General features: G+C 40.0%; 1 protein-coding gene across 1 annotated transcript; it reads left to right on the plus strand.

Moving 5' to 3' along the window:
- The first annotated feature begins 9,838 nt into the window (after positions 1-9,838).
- On the plus strand, positions 9,839-13,388 carry LOC133782174 (pentatricopeptide repeat-containing protein At2g34400). The gene is made up of 3 exons (XM_062221386.1): positions 9,839-10,853; positions 10,993-12,019; positions 13,226-13,388. The coding sequence occupies exons 1-2, from the start codon at positions 9,937-9,939 to the stop codon at positions 11,942-11,944; spliced, it is 1,869 nt and encodes a 622-aa protein (XP_062077370.1). The 5' UTR covers positions 9,839-9,936; the 3' UTR covers positions 11,945-12,019; positions 13,226-13,388.
- The last annotated feature ends 206 nt before the right edge of the window (positions 13,389-13,594 follow it).

Consider the following 13,594-nt stretch of genomic DNA (forward strand, 5'->3'; position numbering starts at 1 on the left):
TTATGAGTTTATGCTTTACAAGAGAATTATAGCTATTATCTTCTGATTGTATTGTTTATCCCTCTAAGGTTTGTGAAACTCGAAGAACCCTAGTTCTTTGATCACTCCTTTGAGAATCAATATCAATAATAGCTTAAGTGGACGTAGGTTATTACCAATCCGTGGGGCCGAACCACTATAATTTACTATGTCGTTTACTGTTATTTCCATTAGATCTATTTCAATACCTTCTATCACATCAAGCATTTGACTCTGTGTCAGTTGACCAAAAAAAGGGTCAACATTCTAGTGCTTTCATTGAGAGCTTGAGACGAGGTTGTTGAAGCACTAATGGCAAAGACAACAAGGAAGACTGGGCAGGCGGTTGGCGCTGCACCATCTCAACCTCCTCCTCCGGATATGGCTGAGAATGAGCCACACTTGGAGTTCGATGAGGAGGAACTGGACTCCGAAACGCTGAGAAATACTCTGGGAGTATTGCAAGATGAATTGGCCAATCTGAGGGCCAGTCAAGAAAGTGCTGCGAAGACCATGGCGCGACAGCAGCAAGAAATTGAGCGTCAGCACCAAGAGCTGAGTGAAAGACATGCGGAGATGGACCGTCGTCAGAGGGAGGCCATGGCAGCCCTGGAAGCCGCCCTCCAATTGGCTAGGAATCAGGCTGCACCTGCCTCGCAGCCTGATCAACCCTCAAAATGGGCCACCTCAAAGAGGTCCCAATCCTAGCCCTCCACTTTAGCCAACAAGCCCCCAAAGGCCGGAGCACCCGCCAATGCCTCAGGATGATGTCCCACCTAGGGATCCTGAGACGCATCCTCCATCCCAGGCTGGTCGAGGCAATCCTCCACATCCAAGGCAGAATAAGGCCGGGTAGCAGCCCCGCAGTCCTAGACGCCAGGGGGGTGAAGAGCCTCACCCACCGAGCAGGGGACAACGTCCTTCTGGCAATAGAAGGAACTCAGAGACAGGCTCTGCGGTCAGGGGCCCCCAACGACATGATAATGCATGGGGACCTACCGACCAGCACAGCCCTCCCCTTAACGCTCGGGAAGTTCCAGCCCAAGGAGGCAACCGAGGAGACAATTGGTCCCACCATAGCCAATCGAGGTTCAAAGATGTCCATGGATACAATGAGGCCGACTCAGGCAGAGGGAATGCCGGTCGAAGGAATGAGGAGAGAGGTGGAGGCAGAAGCCCACCACCTAGAGAAGACCAACAAGCGAGACGTAATGCTGGGGGGCAGCCCAGACAAAACAATGTCTTTAGCCGGCTTGGAGCTAGCGAGCAACGACAGAGAGACGACGACTTAAGGGATGTACTCAACGACCGCCGAGAACAGCACGACGAGTACATTCCCCTGGCACCAGAGGCCCCGACAATTCTTGAAGCCATTCAGGCCCAGATAGATGCCCTGAACCAAGCAGTGTAACAGCTGGTCGGGGGAAGAACGTCTCACATCGAGTACGACAGGAGAAGGGGCACTCCTTTCTTCTAGAGGATTGATGTGGCAGAAACTCCCAGTAAGTTTAAAATGCCCACACTTCCAAACTTTGACGGGTATGGTGACCCGGTATCTCATGTCAACAAATTTCAGATACAAATGGACATTCAGAAGGTGTTCGAAGATGCTCGGTGCAGGATCTTCCCTGCAACACTTTCTGATGCTGCACAGGAGTGGTTCTTTAAGTTCCCTCCTGCAAGTATTGAATCTTGGGAGATGTTCGTAAAGGAGTTTTACGGACAATTCTATGCGGGTCGTGTGCACCCAACTAAGGCAAATCAGCTGGTCGAGATACGCCAGCAAGAAGGAGAACCACTGAAAGACTACGTCCAGCGTTTCATGCGAGCTGCGGCTGGGGCCAAATCAGTGGGAGACGAAGGCAAAATGATGGCCCTAACTGCAGGAGTTTGGCGCCGTACGCCTCTATGGAGTAGCCTCAGAAAACATGGGGTTAAAACTACCCAAGAATTTTTGGATCGAGCTGATCGATACATCAAGCTCGAAGATGCGATTGCCAACGAGGGAAAGACCCCAAATAAAGATAAGGGGACTGAAGACCCCGCCAAAGCCGCCAATGGGTCAAAGCCCAACTGCAACGGCAAAAGCAATGGGAATGGCAACGGAAAGAATGGGGGGAAGAAGCCCCATAATGAACCCTTTACTTCCGAGAGCAAGCGCGCTAAGGGCAACCGTTATGAGCCACGGTTTACCAACTACACTGCCCTTGTCGAGTCTCGAGCAGAGGTGTATCAGGCCACAAGTTCCAGTGTGCCTTACAAAAGACCCGCTGCCATTCGAAAGGATATTTCTTGAAAGGATACCACCAAGTTCTGTCATTTTCACAACGACTACGGACACGATACGAATGAGTGTAACCAGCTGAAGGATGAAATCGAGTTCCTTATTAGACAAGGACACTTTAGAAGATATGTGCGGGTCTCGGGATCTTCCCAACGAGAGGCTCCAGGTGGCAACGAGCAGGCGCCTACGCGCCAACGCTCGCCACCTTTACAGCCTAACTCCGTGGTTGGCACCTTACTCACCATCTGCGGAGGCCCGCACCTTGCGGGAAACAGCAGAAAGGCAAGGGAACGATATGCTCGGACCCTACGCCACGACCAGGACATCGAGATGATGATTGTGGAGGACCGGGCATCAAAGAAGGCTCGGACAGAGGACGGTGAAATAACCTTCTCTGATTGCGATGCCCAGCATGTCCGGTTATTACATTCTGATCCGCTGGTCGTGGATGTACAAATTGCCAACATGATGGTGAAAAGAGTACTGGTTGATACAGGAAGTTCAGTTAACATCCTGTATAAATCTTCGCTGGAACGAATGAAGTTGTCCGTCAAGGACTTGGAGCCATGCAACCAAACAATTTATGGTTTCTCTGGTGAGGGACTCGCTCCAACAGGGTCAATCAGGCTTCCAGTAACAACAGGTACAGCGCCCGCTACCAGGACATTACTCACTACTTTCATAGTAGTTGATTGTCCTTCGGCCTACAATGCTGTAATTGGAAGACCCATACTGGTTGACCTTCGGGCCGTCACCTCTATATGGCACCTGGCCATGAAATTCCTAACAGATGCAGGGGTAGGACGCGTATTGGGAAACCAGAGGGAAGCAAGGGAGTGCTACAATGCCTCAGTCACTAAGGCCAAAAATGGTATGGCGAGGAGTGCTCCCCCAGAAAAGTTGCAGATGACCATTGATGTACAAGCCCAATCAGGTGATGAAGACACCAAATAGGGTGTTGCCCAAAGAGAGGATAGAGACTTAGATCCTCGCTTTGGGGATTTTGAAGAAGATGTAGGACCTGTCGAGGACCTCGAGGAGGTTCAGCTCGACGAAGAGTTTCCGACCAAAGTTGTAAAGGTCGGCAAAAATCTAGAAGCAACAACAAAACACGCACTGGTGGAATTTTTAAAGAAGAACCAAGAAGTTTTCTCCTGGTCACATAAAGATATGGCTGGGATAGATCCTGCAGTAATCAGCCATGTCCTGAATGTCGACAAAAGCTTTCCACCCGTGCAACAGAAAAGAAGGGTGCTTGATAAAGACAGATCGAAAGCCTTGAAAGAGGAAGTTGAAAAACTAAAGGAGAATGGGTTCATCATGGTGGCATTTTATCCATCGTGGGTCTCTAATCCAGTACTGGTTCCCAAGCCGAATGGCAAATGGCGAACCTGTGTGGATTTCACAGACCTTAATAAAGCCTGCCCTAAACATTGCTTCCCACTCCCAAGGATCGACCAGCTGGTCGATGCAGCTGCAGGACATGAGATCCTTTCTTTCATGGATGCATACTCGGGATACAATCAGATTAGTATGCATCCTCCTGATGAGGATCACACTAGCTTTCGGACCGATACAGGGCTATACTGTTACAAAGTAATGCCCTTCGGACTGAAAAACGCTGGTGCGACTTACCAGCGACTGGTTAACCACATGTTTAAGGAGTTAATCAGAGTAAACATGGAGGTGTATGTTGATGACATGCTGGTAAAGTCAAAAAAGGCAGAAGGACATATGAAGGATTTGCAAGAGTGTTTCAATGTTCTGAATAAATATCAAATGAAACTAAATCCTCTCAAGTGTTCCTTCGGAGTAGGATCAGGGAAGTTCTTGGGGTTCATCGTTAATTCGAGAGGAATCAAGGCTAATCCCGAAAAGATCAAGGCCCTGATTGATATGAAATCGCCACAAAAGATCAAAGATGTGCAAAGTTTGACTGGAAGAATTGCCGCACTCAGTAGATTTATTTCAAAGTCGACGGATAAGTGCGTCCCTTTCTTTAATCTACTCAGGGGCAACAAGAAGTTCGAATGGACTGAAGATTGCGAACAGGCTTTCCAAGCCTTAAAAACCCACATGGCGCAACCTCCCATCTTATCAAAGCCTATAGATGGGGAAACTTTGTTCATATACCTGGCGATCACCGAATATGCTGCTAGTGCGGTGTTAGTGAGAGAAGAGGAAGGTGTACAAATGGCAGTGTATTATGTGAGCAAGAGGTTAATTGGGGTCGAGTTGAGATATCCTCCCATCGAAAGATTAGCCTATTGCCTAATTTTGGCCTCAAGGAAGTTACGTCCTTACTTCCAAGCCCATCCAATCACAGTCTTGACTAATCAGCCCCTTTGGCAAGTTTTGTAGAAGCCAGAGGCTGCTGGTCGTTTGTTGAAATGGGCAGTCGAACTCGGGCAGTTCGATATAACATACTCACCGTGAGCAGCAATAAAAGGACAAGTCTTGGCTGATTTCATTGCTGAATTCACCGAACTCCCAGACAGCGAGCAGGGTGAAAAGCCTAGTGTGCCTGAGCCTCAAGTTGAAGCTCCTTCGTGAAGGGGGCAACTCCAAAATAGTTGGCCACCCCCTGAAAGAAAGCATGAAGAGGCAAAGTGGCTCCTGCCTCAATATGAAATCGCGACCAGGCGCTGTAGGCACCTCCAGGAAGATTAGCCTTTTGGTCTGGGTTAGGTTTGACTAGGGTCACCCCTGTCAGATTGTATTTGTTTAAGTAGTTGGCGATCATCCTGATCGTCACCTTACTTTTAGAAACTACATGCCACATGACGTCCGACTGAGTAGCGTGTCGAGGGCAGGCATGCCTTTGCACATCTGGATCTGGGGCATTTTCGTCTCGACCACTGGTCGAAGGAGCATCAGCAGTAGGCTGATGAGAAGTGTTGGGAGTTTTTCTTTTTTGAGCTTTGGTTTTGGTACGAGCCATATTTTGAGTCAAAACTGGAGAAGTGTTTAAGTTAATGCGAGAAAAAGGAATATTTGATATCAAGGTCGAAGGGTGTTCTTCGTCTTCAAGCAGTTGAACTAAGAGATCGTCGTCGATGGGTCTTTCTCCTCCCCATGGGTCTTGCATATGAACTGCAAACAGACAAAGGAGGAGATAAGACGCACAGTCTGTGAGCTTATGTTGAAAGTTGGAATAACGTTGCTCGCGTCTATCGACCAGCAGCATTCTAACCGAAACACTAAGTTTTATGCTAGCAGTTTGAAAAACGGATCAAAAAGTGAAAGTAAAATTTTTTCTGAAAAGAAGCTTTTTCAACTCCAAAGGGGCAGGAAAAGCCCAGTTTTTCAACTAGCCTAAAAATCAAATTTTTACGTCGATTTTACGCCCTAAACCTATGATCCTGACTATCAAACTGATTCCTAACTTATATAGAGCAAAATTACACTACCCTATCAAGCATCAACGACATATACAGAATCCTCACAAATTTCTACTCAAGAACGAAAAGAATTTCAGAACTCGAAAGCAGTATGCATGGCATCTCAAAGAGTTTAAAAGACGAAGAAGTTTACCTGGATGAAGATTGAAGGTTCTGAAATGGGACGACGTTGGGCTTGCAAACAACGAACCCTTGAGCAAAGTGACGAGAGACCTTCAAAGTTCTAAGTTCTGGGATGGAGTTCTTGAGATGTCTTGGCAGAAAATGGTGAGTAAAAGGGTAAAAGGCGAATAAGAGGGTTACTTATAGAAGTCCAGGTATGACAAAAAGTAGTAATCATGAATTCCCTTTTTCGAAGTATGGGGGAGTGTAACAGCCGTCGGAGTGGTTTCTTGAAAACTGAAAAGGCTTGATTAGACATGATTAGGTCACGATTTTCAAAAACGCACGAGGGCTCTGACAGATTTCGTGGGGCATATGAAAGGTTGTTTTCCTAAGTTTACTTATTGCTGGTCGCAATAAATAAACTTGGGGGGCAAATGTTATCCAAAGAGCAGGCGTGGATGACGTGACAAACATTTTTAACACGTGGCTGACACCTGGCAAAGGTTCTGTTCGACTATCGACCAGGGAGATTCCCCTGGCATAACATTTGGATTTTATATACGACCAGCTTGGTCGTATACTCCGTATGTTTTGAGAAGATCTTATGCAATTGTAATCATATCCGAAATTATCTCCCGTAATTCCTGAGTATCCGATTATTTAGGAAAGAATATCTGTAACTAATTCATGTAATCCTCCTTGAGCCTATAAATAGAGAAGAAATAGCTCAAGGGAGGGAGCTCTTTTTTGGATTTTAGAACTCTTGGTTAATTATGAGTTTATGCTTTACAAGAGAATTATAGCTATTATCTTCTGATTGTATTGTTTATCCCTCTAAGGTTTGTGAAACTCGAAGAACCCTAGTTCTTTGATCACTCCTTTGAGAATCAATATCAATAATAGCTTAAATGGACGTAGGTCATTACCAATCCTTGGGGCCGAACCACTATAATTTACTGTGTCGTTTACTGTTCTTTCCATTAGATCTATTTCAATACCTTCTATCACATCAAGCATTTGACTCCGTGTCAGTTGACCAAAACAAGGGTCAACAGAAGCCAATACCCTCGAGATATTGAGCTATGGCAGGATCCATTTGCTTTATATTGTTGAAGAACTTGTGAAATTTTGACTTATGAAATGCATATGCCACATTCCACATCTCCTTGTGATAATGATCAGTCTTGAACTTAGTGATTACATTCATACTTATGTGATGGTAGCATGCGTTGTGGTAGGCATCAGGGAAGACCAACCTTTCTTTAGATGTTACTCTTAAGAATGCACGGACACCAAGATCACTTTCAACATGAACGGGTGTAAACCATTGGTCGCCGCATGTGCAAGGAACCTCCAATTTCAACCCATACATCTGTTTATCAACTTTAAGTTCCTTGTGCAATATGTCAAGAAGTTGCAAGTATGTTACAGTATCCTCCATCGGTATCACCATGCATTGAGGGTCCTTGAAAATCCACTTATTCCCTTGTAATTCCCAAACACCATTGTAGGATACAAAAACGTAGACAATGGAACCTGTGTTGGAAAAAAAACATTGAAATTGTCAAGAAAACTGTCAAGTTTTCAGAAATTCATGAAAAAGAACATTATCGAGCTATAATCGAACGCTATCGAGTTACCATCGAGCCCATAATCAAGCTCTTATTGAGTTAGTATCGAGCTACCATTTCTTATACTGAACATAAAACCTAACCAAAACCTTCATCGAACCCTATCGAGCTCCTATCGAGAAAACAACTACACTAAATATTCTAGGGTCCAATCGAACCCTTATCAAGTTGTCATTGAGCACCATCGAGCCCATAATCGAGCTCTCATTGAGTTAGTATCGAGCTACCATTTCTTAAACCGAACATAAAACCTAACCAAAACATCCATCGAACCCTATCGAGCTCCTATCGAGCACATATCGAGAAAACAACTACACAAAATATTCTAGGGTCTAATCGAACCCTTATTGAGTTGCCATCGAGCACAATCGAGCAACAAAGCCTAAAACTATCGAGCTATAATTGAACTATACCGAGCAGCATCGAGCTCATAAAAGAACCTTCTTCTACATAGCCCCTATCAAACCGGTATCGAGCTCCTATCGAGCAAAAAAGTTGCAGGAAACCCAGAAAAACGCAGATCGCAGAATCTCTCTAAAAAACCCAAAAAACACACCAATATAGGCTCAGATCTGTTCAATATAGCCAAAAAAAAATGTAAACAAATAATACCCAACACACAAAATGAACAATCTTATTACCCATGGTTTTTCTCCTCCAAAAACCCTCAAAATGGATATTGCCTTTGATATTGACGACTTCATAGAGACAATGGAGATGACTTACAATGATTTCGACAAGAAAATCATACAAATCTGTAGGTGTTAGGGAAGATCTCGTGAGAATGAAAGAGAGAGAGGGAGAGAGAGAGAGAAGAGATAGGAATATAAGATTTTAGGGTTCTTGATATAATAGGAGGGGTATTTTGGGTATGATAGGAATGTTTAGCATCAAATTGAAAAGATTAATAGTGCTAGGATTTTTTGGTAATATTAGGCATTATTAGGTATAAATAGTGAAATTTCCCATTTAAATATATGAGTCTAAGAAAATTAACTTAAAGTGATTATGTACCGCGATTGAAATCTTCAATAAAACAATGTTGTTAATATATCAATTATCAAACTAAGCTAAAATGTACACTCTAAAGCACATATCCAATATTTTTTTTAACAAAAAAAAAAGATAATGAAGTAGTACAATTAATCAATGCAATGTAAGTATTCATTTTAAATATCAAACCATAAGCAACAACACATATTGTATATTAGTTTAAAATCTCAATCTAATTTAATAAAGTTAGTTCATTGGAACATTTTTACAAACATATGGTTTGCATTATTATTAAGATTGTAAAAAAAAAATTAATAAACAAAATAAATATTATAGCAAGTGTAATAGATTATCCAAAGTATCAATACAAGAAATGGGCACTCAATGTCATTTTAATTCAAAGAATCAACTCATTCATATATATATATATATATCTTCTGTATAATAAGTATGTAGATAACATAAATTCTTCTTATATTTAACGGTAGTTTGTAAACATCAATTAAACTTAAATAAAATAAATTACCTCAAAAATTAAAATATGATATTTTTGAGATATTTTACAATAATAACTATTTAAAAATAATAAATAATTAAACAAATTAAAATAAGATATTTTTGAGATATTTTACAGTGATAATTATTTAAAAATAATAAATAATTAAACAAATTAAAATAAGATATTTTTGAGATATTTTACAGTGATAATTATTTAAAAATAATAAATAATTAAACAAATTAAAATATGATATTTTTTAAATATTTTACAATGATAATTATTTAAAAATAATAAAATCATACGTTTTATAACTTAAATAAAATTTAATTAAACTTAAGCTCACTTATTAGAATAATATCATATTAAACATATAATATAATTTGCTTTCAATTAGCAACAATTGCATTTTAAAAAAAAACTAGCATGAAACTTAAATTTAAAATCCACGTGTAATATTTAATATTACATTAAACATATAATATATAATCTCTTGTTGTTACTCCCAAATTTAAAAATTAGAACAAGCATAAACTTAAACAAAAATAAATAAATTATTTAATTAAAATATGATATTTATTTAAAATTTATATGACATTAATATAAATTTAATAAAAATAATTAATAAATTCTATAAATAAAACTAAAAAAATGTGCATTACTCATTACTTATATCTAGTATATATACAAGATTAAAGAACATTGAAAAAAAAAACAAAAACAAAAAATTAGGAAATGTACCTTGGTAAAAAAAGGAGTGTGAAAATGGGCCAACAAAAATAATAGAAGATATTACATATATATATATATATTTATAGGTTTTAGTAATTGTATTGTTAAAAAATAAATATTACTCAAATATAAAGAGTTTTATTTATATAACTCAAAAGCCCGTCCAATGAGTTAGATTTCTTCCGTACCATGAAGTTTTTAGTGAGCTTTCCATTTTCAAAATTCAGTTTGAACTTGGAATAAAGCTCTGGGCGGGACAAAGGGAGTTTGGAAAAGATGCTGAGCCCAAAAATGCATGCAGAGCTTATTTCCCGCCATCTCACACTCACTCTTCAGAAGTCTCCCACTTACGCTAGGAAAAACCCATGTCAACCTCTCTCTGAGAAGCTATTATGCCTCTTGAAAAAATGTTTTTCCACCAAGAAACTGCGAGAAATACATACCCAAATGCTCGTAAACTCCATTCTAAGGCCCAATTTCCTTCTCTCCAAAGCCATTGATCTTAAAGACTTCACCTACGCTTCCCTGCTTTTCCACCGTATCCCCGAACCCAATGACTACGCCTTCAATATCATGATCCGCGGACTAACCACAACATGGCAAAAGTACGGTCTTACTCTTGAATTCTATTATCAAATGAGGGTTTCAGGCCTAAACCCCAATAATTTCACCTACCCTTTTCTTTTCCTGGCCTGCTCGAACCTGTTTGCGTTGAGCCATGGGCGTGCTGCCCAGTCATCGGTTTTTAAGTTTGGTTTGGATAGAGACGGACATGTGAGTCACTCCATGATTACTATGTACGCCAGGTGTGGTGAACTGGTGTGTGCCCGGAAGGTGTTCGATGAAATTACTGAGAAAGACTTGGTTTCATGGAATTCAATGATTTCGGGGTACTCGCAGATGGGCTATGCGCGGGATGCGACTGGGCTGTTTTATGAAATGAAGGATGCGGATTTTGAGCCTAATGAGATGACCTTGGTGAGTGTCCTTGGGGCGTGCGGGGACTTGGGAAATTTGAGTTTGGGGACATGGGTGGAGGAGTTTGTTGTTCAAAATAAGTTAAAGCTGAATTCTTATTTGGGGTCAGCATTAATTGGTATGTATGGAAAATGTGGTGATTTGACCTCTGCAAGGAGGATTTTTGATAGTATGATAAAAAAAGATCGTGTGACTTGGAATGCCATGATCTCAGGGCAAGTAATTCTAACTCTGTCCTTAATAAGTTACGTAGTGTTTTCACGTTCATAGTTTTTGGTTAGAAATTCTACATTTGTCATGTGTGCTAACTTAAGGTTACCTGGCAACTTCTTATATTTATCTTATACATGACAGATATGCTCAAAATGGATTGTCAGATGAAGCAATTATGCTATTTAATTTCATGAAAGAGGCTGGTATTGATCCAGATAAAAGAACATTGGTAGCATTGCTTTCTGCGTGTGCTTCAGTTGGGGCTTTAGATATGGGGAAATGGGTTGACAAGTATGCATCAGAAAGAGGCCTGATGGATGATATCTACGTTGGTACTGCATTACTTGATATGTATGCTAAGTGTGGGAACTTAGACGACGCACTGAGGATTTTTGATTATATGCCTAGAAAAAATGAGGTTTCTTGGAATGCGATGATATCTGCATTTGCTTTTCATGGGAGAGCCATGGAATCCATATCCTTATTCAAACGTATGATTACGGAGGGTGGAGCTACTAGCCCGAATGACATTACTTTTGTTGGAGTACTTTCTGCTTGTGTCCATGTTGGTTTGGTTGATGAAGGTCGTCGATGGTTTGATATGATGAGTACATCATATGGTTTGACCCCAAAGATAGAACATTACTCTTGCATGGTTGATCTTCTTGCACGTGCTGGACTTGTACAAGAAGCTTGGAACTTCATTGAGAAAATGCCTGAAAAGCCAGATGAAGTTTTATTGGGGGCATTACTTGCTGCTTGTCAGAAATGCAAAAACGTAGATGTCTCCGAGAGGGTAACCCAGCTTCTTCTGGAGTTGGAGCCTTCAAACTCTGGAAATTACGTTATCTCATCAAAGATATATGCAAAGTTAAATAAGTGGGAGGAGTCAGCAAGGATGAGAGTATTAATGAGAGAGAAGGGAGTCAGTAAAACACCTGGTTGTAGCTGGATTGAGTTTGAGAATCAACTTCATGAGTTTCACGCTGGAGATCTCTTAAATGATAGTTCAACTGAGATTAATCAATTATTTAGATTTCTAAACGATGATCTGAAGAGAGAAGGTTACGTTCCAAACCTTAGTGTTCTATAAGGACATATAAAGAAATGTGGTTTTGCACTCACTCTTGTCCCTCAAAAGAACAAGCTTGGTATCATCCTTTGTCAGGTTGGTAATCTCAAGCAAATGTAACTTTTTTGACTTATTATTGTTGGGCCAGTGAAGGTTATAGAATGCAACCTATCACTCTTTTATTTATTTATTTTTTCATCTTCTCTATCTTGCTCTTCCTGGAAGATGAGTAAACTCCTATTTTTGTTTAGTTTCCTCTCACACACCCACACCGGTATTTTTTCTTCAAAAAGTAGAAAATTTCATGTTTTGAAATCACGATGATGAAGCCGAAATATTGTAAATTTAATTTAGCATCTACTGATTTAGGGTCATCTTTCCATATTCAGCTTATTTGCAAGCTTTTCTGTCAGTCACACAATTGTAATTCAGAAGAAATGTGATGTGATTATGAAATCCTAAGTTTTAACAATTTCTTTGCAGCTTTAGTTTAAGTTTAGCATCTTTCAAAAGTAACCTTACAAGCTAAGCTTATACTGTACCTTCAGAAGTTGCTCCTATGTTCTGGTTTAATATTTTGGTGGTATTAGAGTTATTTACTGTATGTGCATTTGATGGTCTTGCTCTCTCTCTCTCCCAATGCTTTTTTATCTTCAAAGTTGATGGGGAGTCAAGTTGCTTTTAAACAATAACGCATGACTTTTTACTTTTTCTTTTTCTTATGGTAACAACCTATACCTAATACTTTTAAAATTTTCCTAAGATGTAGAGTTTAGTAAAACAAAGGAATTATCTGGAATACTTTTTTGTTATTTAACTTTGAGTAAATTGTGACATTGATGTCTAAAGTTCTATTGCCTTAGCTCCCAACATGCAACTTCTTAGCACTTAAATCCCTGTAGTACTGTTTTACTTTAAACATTAGTCCTGGTATTTTTTTTATCTGAATTTAATGTTAAAAGAACACGTACTTATCATGTGACCCGAAAAATGGGCCCCATACAATGTCAATACAATGTTTGTGCTTAACACATAATCACGTGCTTATTCCTCATTGTCTTTCGACAAAATATTATTGTTTGATTAATATTGCAAGTAAAACAATACTTGATAAATGCAAAAATAGAAAGGTCGTTCAATATGCAAAGACAGTACAATACTGGGGACTAATGGTGTAATTTACTCTTGTTTCTTCAATTATATATTCTTGTACGTAAATGTAGATTCAATAATTTGCTTTGATAATTTTATTTTTCTTGCATCTCAACTTTAATCATATCAAGTACTGATTAATTTTGGCAGGAACCAGATATGGGTGATAGAGCCTTCAGCCTTGACATAAAAGAACTTCGATCACTTTGTAGCTATTTGTGCTGCAAGTGATACATGTCTTGCATGGAGTGATCAACTAAAATTTCATGTCTTGGGAAATCAAAGCAAATGTTCATGACAATGGGCAAAAGTAGCACAGCTCAGTTTACTGAACCAATTCAGTTCAAGTGCAGCAATATGAGACCATAACAGCACAGGTTTCTCTCTAAATTGGGAACTCCAACCCGAAAAATAAATTAAAAACCTAGTCAATACAGAAAAAGAAAATATATATAGAAAAGAAATTTCATCTCATGTTTGCCACTTTATTGAAAAACACCATTATATATATTCTTTTCA

This window comes from Humulus lupulus, chromosome 6 (genome assembly GCF_963169125.1).
Source record: "Humulus lupulus chromosome 6, drHumLupu1.1, whole genome shotgun sequence".
NCBI classification, from domain to species: domain Eukaryota; kingdom Viridiplantae; phylum Streptophyta; class Magnoliopsida; order Rosales; family Cannabaceae; genus Humulus; species Humulus lupulus.

Excerpts from the sequence above, each read along its gene's own strand:
- LOC133782174 (XM_062221386.1), top strand. The coding sequence starts at position 9,937 with ATGCTGAGCCCAAAAATGCATGCAGAGCTTATTTCCCGCCATCTCACA. Across the intron at positions 10,854-10,992 it reads TGGAATGCCATGATCTCAGG|ATATGCTCAAAATGGATTGT; the intron begins GCAAGTAATTCT and ends TATACATGACAG.